The sequence below is a fragment of the Oenanthe melanoleuca genome, chromosome 20 (assembly GCF_029582105.1).
Source record: "Oenanthe melanoleuca isolate GR-GAL-2019-014 chromosome 20, OMel1.0, whole genome shotgun sequence".
Lineage (NCBI taxonomy): Eukaryota > Metazoa > Chordata > Aves > Passeriformes > Muscicapidae > Oenanthe > Oenanthe melanoleuca.
The window spans coordinates 10,805,436-10,815,129 of NC_079353.1; the positions used below are offsets into that span (position 1 = coordinate 10,805,436).

The 9,694-nt window shown below is 55.9% G+C and overlaps 1 protein-coding gene across 1 annotated transcript; it reads left to right on the forward strand.

Moving 5' to 3' along the window:
• Positions 1-3,566: 3,566 nt before the first annotated feature.
• Positions 3,567-7,228, forward strand: SLC32A1 (solute carrier family 32 member 1). The gene is made up of 2 exons (XM_056507431.1): positions 3,567-4,300; positions 5,075-7,228. Exons 1-2 carry the CDS (start codon positions 3,929-3,931, stop codon positions 6,260-6,262), a joined length of 1,560 nt encoding a protein of 519 aa, XP_056363406.1. The 5' UTR covers positions 3,567-3,928; the 3' UTR covers positions 6,263-7,228.
• The last annotated feature ends 2,466 nt before the right edge of the window (positions 7,229-9,694 follow it).

The following is a 9,694-nucleotide window of genomic DNA, read 5'->3' on the forward strand; positions in this document are numbered from 1 at the left end:
CTCGCTCTCGTCTTTTCGCTTCGGCTGAAACGATTTGCAGCTCAAACGCCCCCCTGAGAGCCGCTAACCTTTGGATAAGGTTTGGCACAATTATCCTGCTTGGGTTAATTTGGAGTTAGGGAGAGCCCAGGAGTGACTCGGCTGCCTCCATCCATCCGTCCGTCCGTCCGTCCGTCCGCCCCTCCAGCTCTCCCCGGCGCGCTGCCGGCAGCGATGGGGAGGGAAGCAGAGGTAAATGCTCCAACCCTCCTCTCCATTCTTCGCGTATTCCTCTCTTCCTCCCCCTCTTTCTGTGTCCCGTAGCCCTTCCTCGCCGTCCCCGCTCCTATTCGATTTCAGCCGCCGGTAGTAGTTCAGGAGGAGAAAAGAGAAAGTAATTTTATTTTTTCCAGCCGCTGCTGCAGAAAATCTTTTTCTCCCTCTGCTGGAATCGGGGCAGGAGCGAGCTGGCGTCCCGGCAGAGGCAGGGGGACCCCGGGTGGGTGTTCCCAGCCGGGCAGGGGGTGCCGGGGGCGGTTCCGAGGTGCAGCGGGGAGAGGGGAGGCGGCTGCGGGCTCAGCTCCCGGCGTTAAAACCGGGGGGCACAGGGGCAGCCCCGCTCCTGCGTCCCTCTGAACCCCAGACCCTGACCTCCTCAGCATCCCCAGCATCCCCCACAGTTTCTCATCACCTCGGGGTCCGACGAGGCTCAGCAGTCCCCGGCGCTCTGCGGGCTCTCAGCTTGAGGGGTCCCCCGGGCAAGGAGGGGGCAAAGCCCCCGCACCCCATGCAGCAGGGAAAAAGAAAAAAATACCTCCGACCCCAGGGCATCCCCTGCCGGAGGAGCGCCCGAGCCGCCGAGGGGACGGAGGGTCCCACGGCCCTCCCGAGGCAGCCCTGCCCCGGGGCATTCCCGCCGCAGCGGCCCCGAGATCCTGGAATTATTTTCAAGCTCCCTGTGGCCTTTTTTTTTTTTTTTTTTTTTTTATAGTTTTTTAATTTTTTTTTTTTTTTTTTTTAATTTCCTCTTTTCCTGTCCTTGGCGGAATTTTTTCGCTTTATTGGTTGTTTTGGGGTGGATTTTGCTTGGTTTCCGTTTTTTGGTTTTGTCTTGGGTTTGTTTGTTTTTGTTTTTGTTTTTGTTTTTGTTTTTGTTTTTGTTTTTGTTTTTTTGTTTTTGTTTTTGTTTTTTTTTGTGGGTTTTTTTTTGTGAGTTTTTTTTGTGGGTTTTTTTTGTTTGCCTTCGTTTTTGTTTTGCTTGGTTGGTTGGTTTTCTGTCGGTTTGAGGTTTTTTGTTCCGTTTTTGTTCGTCGTTTGTGGGTTTTTAAAACATTATTATTTATTTTGGTGAGGGATTTTTTTTCTCTCTAAGAGATGTCTCGCGAGCCTGACACATCCGTGACATTCTGGATGCTCAACGAAGAGCCAAAATCCCATTTCCTCCACCCTTGGCTCGGGTTGGAAGAGACCTTAAAGATCAGCTGGGTGCTTCCAGTGGAGCCCCCTGCACTCCCTGGCATCGAGGGAAAAATTAGAGAAGACTAATGGGCCGGGGATGCAGCTGGGACCATTTTTGGTCTCCCAGCCGTTCTGGGTGCAGGGGCAGGGATGCGTCAGGACTATTTAAGGAAATAATCACGCACCAGACAGAGATTTGGATGCATTTTCGTTCCTTCTCCCCTGATGCCCCCTGCAGCTTCAAAAAACAGAGCTCCTTCTTTCATAACGAACGCGTCTCAGGATGAATAAAAAAATAACGTTAATAAAAAGAAAAATAAATCGTTGGATTAATCCCTCACGGTGTCCGCCGTAGCGCTGGTTTTCCCGGGCTGTGAAGAGGCGAAACGGCGGCTGCGGCAGCCGGGGGCAGCGGTGGCGGCCCGAGATTTTCAATTTCGCCCCTTAAATCCCAGCCCGTCAAGACACTGCTAAACCCGGGGCGAAGCCGTGCCCCGCTCGGCTTTCTCGACCTATCTGTGCACTCACATGTAATAATTCCCACGCAAAGCCAAGGATGCGCCACGCTCAGTCGCCCTCCTCCTCCGCTGCCATCAAAAAACCCATTTTTGGGGGGCCGGATGTAGAAGCATCCCCAGAGCAGCGGCCGAGAGACCCCTTAGGGGTACAGCCCTCACCGGGGATATTTTAGATTGTTTTTGTTTTTGTTTTTTTCAGCCTCTCTTTGCACGCAATTTGTTTTTGGATTGTAGCTGGGGGGAAAAAAAAAAAAAAAAGGTATTTGAAAGGGTTATTTAAGAGGCTCTTCTCCTAGGAATTGGGGTTTTTTCCCCATCTCTGCTCTGTACCACATCCCACCTGTACCCGAGGTCTGGGCGCTTCCTCCCTGCTCCCTCAACAAGGATGCTAGGAAATAATTTAGTGGTCGCTTTTCCTCCCATTTGTAGTAAAATAATGTTCTTTTTTTGCCTTCCAAAACAGCGAAGGAAACAGAAATTCCTCCCTCCCCCAACTTTCAAAGAACATATATATATATGTATGTGTATATATATATATATATATAAATATGCACACACATATACATATATGTGTGTGTGTATATATGTGTGTATGTATATATATATATACATATATATTCTATGTATATATAGGTATGTATATATGCGCGTGTATATATATATATATATATATATAATTTTTTAAACAACGATTCAAAGGCTCTCCCGCCGCAGAGGGGACGTGCTTTCCCACACACCGCCCCCGAATGCCATCGCTCCCCCTGTCACTCTCCACTTGTCTGTGCCAGAGCACAGGACCGGGATTTCCCGTTGCCGTTGTCGGCTCTGCTGGCCGCTCACCTCGGAAATATTTAAAATAAATCAAAAAATCGTAAGGCTTATAACACACAAACGAACATAAGCGCGTGGGAACAAACCGAAAATGTCGGTATTTTGTTTAAGGAAAGGAGAACCTCAGTTTTGGCTGGTGGGGACCGAGAGCTGTGCCCGGAGCATCCCCCGGTGCCGGTGCCCCCCGCGGCCGGGCGGTGCCGGTGCGGTGCCGGTGCGGTGCCACCCGGCTGCGGGCCCCAAACGACATCTGCGCCCCTTGTCCCGCCGGCTTGGGAGCCCACTGATGCCAGGAATCGTTACAGAGAGCTGAGCCCTCGCTGCCGTGCGCGGGTGGCCTCGCACACCTGTGTTGCCCGGGCAGGGGCAGCTGCCCAGGCCGCCCCCGCTTCCAAAGGAGCCGGGAGATTTGGGGGTCAGAGAAAAGAAAAAGAAGGGAGTCCGAGGAGGAAAATCCAGTTAAGAACCTGTCGAAGGCCGCCTGTCCGCCTCTTCGGCGGGACTCTTTTGTTTCTCCGTGGGGAAGGGGCTGGGGCCGGGGGCCCGCGGGCGGGCGCGGGGCAGGTGCGGGGCAGAGCGGGCAGCGCCAGGGATGCGGACCGGGCGGGGGGTGGTCCCGGGCTGCGGCGCTGCTGGCGGGACCCGGCGGGCGTGGGTGGGGCGGGGGGGGAGTGCGGGGGGCTGGGCTTGGCCGGGGAGGCTGGTACCTCCCCCAGAAATGCAGCAATTCTCTCCCCTCTCCTCTTCTCTCGGCGAGGTGGGCGCACTGCGATGGAGACGCGGCGCGCTCTGCCAGGGGCTCGCTCTGCCCGTCTGGTGACACCCGCCGGCTGCTGACAGCCCCATCCCGCCCGACTCGCCCCCGATCCCGCCGCGGGGCTCGGCGGAGCGGCGCGGAGCAGCGCGGAGCGGGCGGGGGGCGTGCGGGCCCGCTCCCCCCGCAGCGGTGTCATGCCCCTGGGCATCCCGGCCGGGAGCCGCCCGCACTGCGCCGGGACGAGGAGCTAGCGGCTCGCAGCAGCTCCCCGCAGCCGCCCCTCGCCGGGCGACCGAGCCCCGTCCAGCGCCCCGCCGCCCGCCCGCCCCGTCGGGTCTCCGCATCCCGAGGCTCCGCGAGCAGCGGAGTCACCAGAGCCGCCGCCATGGCCACCCTCCTCCGCAGCAAGCTGTCCAACGTGGCCACCACCGTGTCGCACAAATCCCAGGCGAAGATGAGCGGCATGTTCGCCAGGATGGGCTTCCAGGCGGCCACCGACGAGGAGGCGGTGGGCTTCGCCCACTGCGACGACCTGGACATGGAGCATCGGCAAGGGCTGCAGATGGACATCCTCAAGTCCGAGGGCAGCGAGGAGGGCGGGGAGCCGCCCCTGGAGGGGGACATCCACTACCAGCGGGACGGCACAGGGCCCCTGCCGCCTTCCGCCTCCAAGGAGGCCTGCTCCGAGCTCTCCGGGCAGGGCAAGCCCAAGATCACGGCATGGGAGGCGGGATGGAACGTCACCAACGCCATCCAGGTACGGCCGCCACCGCCGCGGGCACCGGGCAGCTGTCCCCCATCCCGCTCCTGTTACGTGCTCTGTATCTCGGCCAGCAGCCGTGGGCTGATTGCAAACCAGCTTCGGGGGAAAGGGGGAAAAGGAAATAGAAGGGAGGAAAAAAAAAAAAAAAAAAAAAAAAAAAAAAAAAAAAAAAGGTGAAAGAGGAGAATAATAGGGTGGAATAAAGGAAAGAAAAGGAAAAACAAATTTTAAAAAAGGAAACTAAAACCCCCTAACCCGGCTTTCTGCATTGCCCTTCTCCCACCCCAAACAGGGCAGAGTGCCAGGGAGGGGCCCAGGCCCCAGCCCTGTCATGCTGCAGCTCCTGAGCCCATCGGGCTGCCCCAGCAGGGGTGACAGGCGAGGAGGGACAGGGGGTGACTGTGCTGGTTTTGGGGCCGCACTGCAGCGGGCCCAGTCTGTCCCCTTTGGACACCCCCAGCTGTGCAGGTCTTGGTGCACTGAGAGGGGCTGGGGACAGGCAGGTAGAGATGGGGCAGAGCCAAAGCCCGGCTCGCCTGCTGTGGGTGCTCGGGGGCGCGATGACGCGGGCGTGACAGCGCGGGTGTGACCGTGGGGGTGGCGCGTCACAGGGACAGGGGTGCGTCACCGCGGCTGCGTGGGCGGCTGTGTGACTGCCTGCATGGCCCTGATGGTGCGTGGGCACACAGGGAGCACGCACGTGACGGCTGCTGTGCGCTGGGCCCCTCGGAGACCCGGCAACACGGTTTCCATTTTGTCTCTTTCTAGGGGATGTTTGTTCTGGGCCTGCCCTATGCCATCCTTCATGGTGGATACCTAGGACTCTTTTTAATAATTTTCGCTGCGGTGGTTTGCTGCTACACTGGGAAAATCCTTATTGCCTGTCTTTACGAAGAGAATGAGGATGGGGAGATAGTCAGGGTGAGAGACTCCTACGTGGACATCGCCAACGCGTGCTGCGCGCCCCGCTTCCCCACCCTGGGGGGCAGAATTGTCAACGTGGCCCAGATCATTGAACTGGTCATGACCTGCATCCTCTACGTGGTGGTCAGTGGGAACCTGATGTACAACAGCTTCCCCAACCTGCCCGTCTCCCAGAAGTCGTGGTCCATCATTGCCACGGCAGTGCTCCTGCCTTGCGCGTTCTTGAAGAACCTGAAGGCAGTGTCCAAGTTCAGCCTGCTCTGCACCTTAGCCCACTTTGTCATCAACATCCTGGTGATTGCCTACTGCCTCTCCAGGGCGCGCGACTGGGCCTGGGACAAAGTCAAGTTTTACATTGATGTCAAGAAGTTTCCCATCTCCATTGGCATCATCGTCTTCAGCTACACCTCCCAGATCTTTCTGCCTTCCTTGGAGGGGAACATGCAGAACCCCAAGGAGTTTCACTGCATGATGAACTGGACTCACATAGCAGCTTGCATCCTTAAGGGACTCTTTGCCTTGGTCGCCTACCTGACCTGGGCTGATGAGACCAAGGAGGTCATTACAGACAACTTGCCATCCACCATTAGGGCAGTAGTCAACATTTTCTTGGTGGCCAAAGCCTTGCTCTCGTACCCCTTGCCGTTCTTTGCAGCTGTAGAAGTCCTGGAGAGGTCCCTTTTCCAAGATGGAAACAGGGCTTTCTTCCCCAACTGCTATGGGGGTGATGGGCGGCTCAAATCCTGGGGACTCACCCTCAGATGTGCCCTGGTAGTTTTCACCTTGCTCATGGCTATTTATGTCCCCCATTTTGCCCTCTTGATGGGTCTTACTGGGAGCCTCACAGGCGCAGGGCTCTGTTTCCTGCTCCCCAGTCTCTTCCACCTCAAACTCTTGTGGAGGAAGCTCTTGTGGCATCACGTCTTCTTTGATGTTGCCATTTTCGTTATAGGTGGTATCTGCAGTGTCTCTGGGTTCATCCACTCTTTAGAAGGCCTCATAGAGGCTTTCAGAACCAATGCTGAAGACTAAGGAGGGGCCAGAGTCGGGTGCAGGAAGAGAATCACATCGAACACCCGCATAGCCAAATAATTCTGCATCCCTTAATGGAAAGAGTCATTATTTTCGTTACGTGCATCCAACAAATTCTATGTCATAGAATCTGCAAACTAAGAAAAATAAGAGATCAAAGTGCTCGCCCTGATGTCTCTTAAAATAAGCTCAGATTTAAATCTATTTTTTTGTTATTTAGATTTTTTGGAAGGAAATTATCCAGTGCCCCACCCCTATCTCCTCACTCGTTGCCTGAAGCTTGTCCCCTCACAAATGGCCTGTTGGGAAACAGTGGCAGTTTTCACCACTCCTCACAGATATGCAATTCAGTGTTTCAGAAGCTGAAACACAGGCCCTGATCCCATGGGATTGGGTCGCTGCGCTCACTGACGGAAGCAAACCCGCCGTGGGTGCTGGGAGCAGGGACCTTGGTTTTAACCCTTGGAGAGATGGATGTAGATGAGACCCAGATTGTACGAGCAGCCCAGCAAGCCCAAGCAGCGTCTGACGACTGGTGATGCCGCTTAGCTGCAATGTTTACACCGTAGTCTCTTAGATGTCAGGACTGCTTGATTCTTCCATCCCAACCCACACCGAGGAGCGGCGCTTCCCATTGAGCACAAACGTGTTGCCTCTGGCTGAAATCACAGCCCTGGAGTCCACTTCCCGGTGACTTATGTTTCGTTTCGTTTTAACAATTGTTATTTCTAAATTATGAAAAGCTAAAAAAAAAAAAAAATATAATAATAATAATATATGGTTGGATTTGATGTCGTTCAGGATTACAGGAACAAAACTACGACACAATTCATTCTGTGCAATCTACCAGATCCGTGGAGCTGTTTCCAATGTACGTGTGGTGTCATTGTGGTAAATAAGATGAAAAATGTATATCAGAAAAAAAAAATCTATCTTTAACATATAATGTGGTACATAAATATATGGAACAATAAAGAGAAAACATAGATGATGAGGCTGGCCTGGTTCATGGGGGGCTTGGAGGAGCAGGGCAGGGGAAGAGGGAGAGTCATTCTCCCCCGAGTCGGGGCTACAAGAAAGGCAGCACCGGGTATCCAAAGAAGGCGGCATTCAGCTGTTTGCAAGCGGTAGGACACTGCTTTTTGTTTTTTGGGACAAGGTCGTCCTACAGCTGGGGGTGGTGGGGCTGCTTGCACCCCCTGCTCGCAGTTTTGTTTCCCCCCCGTAGACTGAAGTTTGCAGACGCACCCTGAGGTTTTTGTTTTTGTGAAAGAGGGGGGAAAAATCCTCTTACAAACAAAGAAATAAATAAACGAAATAAAGAGAGAAATAAACGAAATGAAGGGCTGGGTGTACCCCCGGCTTTATCCTAGCTCACCAAACCCTGCCCACGGGTGTGGAGCGTCGGGCTGATCCCCTCTGCGAGCAAAGCCGCCACCGCGGGGGAGGTCAGCCCTATACTCCAATCCTGTGCCCGAACACACCTCGATTTACACCATTTTAAAAGCCACGACAACTAATTGCCCATCCGCTGCCACTATACAGCGAAGATGAGGATGGGGGGTCCCACCGGCAGCGCTCCCGCAGCACAAAGGTCCCCATGGGGCTCCAATTATTGCCTCAAAACATGCCGAGCCCCGATCGGGCTGGGACGTCCCCCCATCTGCCCCGGCCGGCCCGGCCCGGTGTCAGCGGGCAGCTCCGCAATGCGGTACCGGGGGCGGGAGGGGAGTGCTGGCACAGGCTGGGAAAGGGGCTGCGGGCGAGTGCGGGGGATGTCCCTGCCTGGGGAAAAAAGCACTTCGGGCGATTTTCTGGGCAGCCTCCGAAAGAAAAGAACCTGGGAGCCGTGGGGTCTATGCCGTGTGGGGACAGGCTGCCGGGGTGCGCATCGTGGCGGGGCGCCTGCCCCCGGATTGGGCACAATTCCCTCCATCCATCCCGGCTCCCTTGCCTGGGGATGTCCAGCAGCGTCCTACCCCATCCTCAAGCTCATCCCCATCATCCTCGTGCTCTCCCCTACCTCCATCCTCACCACTTTCATCCTCATCACCCCTGCTCCCACCCCGATGCAGGTGACCCGTGATTGCCTCCCTGCCGCAGGCACCGACAGCCCGATCCGCCCCGTGCGCTCCCCGCCCGCAGCCGGCCCGGGGCTGCCACGGCGGCCTAGCGCCCTCGCCCGACGGCGCTCCCGGCCCGGAGCCACCGTATCCATCCATCCATCCATCCATCCATCCATCCATCCATCCATCCATCCATCCATCCATCCATCCATCCATCCATCCATCCATCCATCCATCCATCCATTGACAGCTGGAAGATGGGATGTGTTTCGCCATGAGGGGAGCCAGCCAGCACAGGGGGCTTCTCTTCAGGTGTGCTCGCTGCTCTTGCTTCTGCTCCGAACTCTGTTCCAGCTCTGCTTTCTCCCCAGGGCGATGATAAGGGGCCAGCGTGGGAGGAGAGCCAGCCCGATTCCTGCCCTGAGCAGGGCTGAGATAACCCCTCGGATCCTGGGAATTAGTGGAGAGCTGAGGCTGCCTGGTTAATACACTGCTCTGCACAGCTTTGGTTTGCATCGGCTTAGCACATGGTACTTTCAGGGTGTTTCTGTCTCCCTTTTCCCCTCGAGAGAAGCAAAGGGATCCATGCCTTGCCGTGGAATGCCGCAGCAGCACGGCAGCTGCCTCTCCTCTCCTCTCCTCTCCTCTCCTCTCCTCTCCTCTCCTCTCCTCTCCTCTCCTCTCCTCTCCTCTCCTCTCCTCTCCTCTCCTCTCCTCTCCTCTCCTCTCCTCTCCTCTCCTCTCCTCTCCTCTCCTCTCCTCTCCTCTCCTCTCCTCTCCTCTCCTCTCCTCTCCTCTCCTGCTTGAATCTGAACACAGGATGCTCACAGACTAACATGTCCTGGTCTTTGCACTTTATAGGGGCCAAAAGTTCTCTGATTCAGGGTACACGATGATGGAAACCGTTTTATGGAGCTTTAATTTTGCAGAGATTTTAAACCTAATTCAGCACTTTTCCCCAGCTTCTTGCGAGCAGAAGTGGCCCCTGCTGTAAGAAGATTTGTGCCTTTTTTTTTGTGGCAGTGAGGGAAAGGTCAGGGATCCTCACTCCTATGCCTCAGGGTGAAGAATAGGGTAGTTTAACCGGAGAGAGCCCTCATCCCCTGCAAGGGCACCTCAAAGCCCCGCGCTCCCAAGCTGCGGCTGGCAGGGCAGCAGCCCGGGCTGCAGGAGCTGCGCTCGGGGCTGGCTCAGCAGCGGAGCGGCTCCCGGGGGTGACAGGGACCTCCGCGCCTGCCTGGCTGCAGTTTCCAGCTGTGGCGGAGCCAGCGATTTCCCAGCGATTTCCCAGCGATTCCCCAGCGATTCCCCAGCGATTTCCCAGCGATTCCCCAGCGATTCCCCACGGGCTGTGTGTCGCTGTCAG

Coding starts and splice junctions, on each gene's coding strand:
- SLC32A1 (XM_056507431.1), top strand. CDS start 3,929: ATGGCCACCCTCCTCCGCAGCAAGCTGTCCAACGTGGCCACCACCGTG. Junction 4,301..5,074: donor ACGTCACCAACGCCATCCAG/GTACGGCCGCCA, acceptor GTCTCTTTCTAG/GGGATGTTTGTTCTGGGCCT.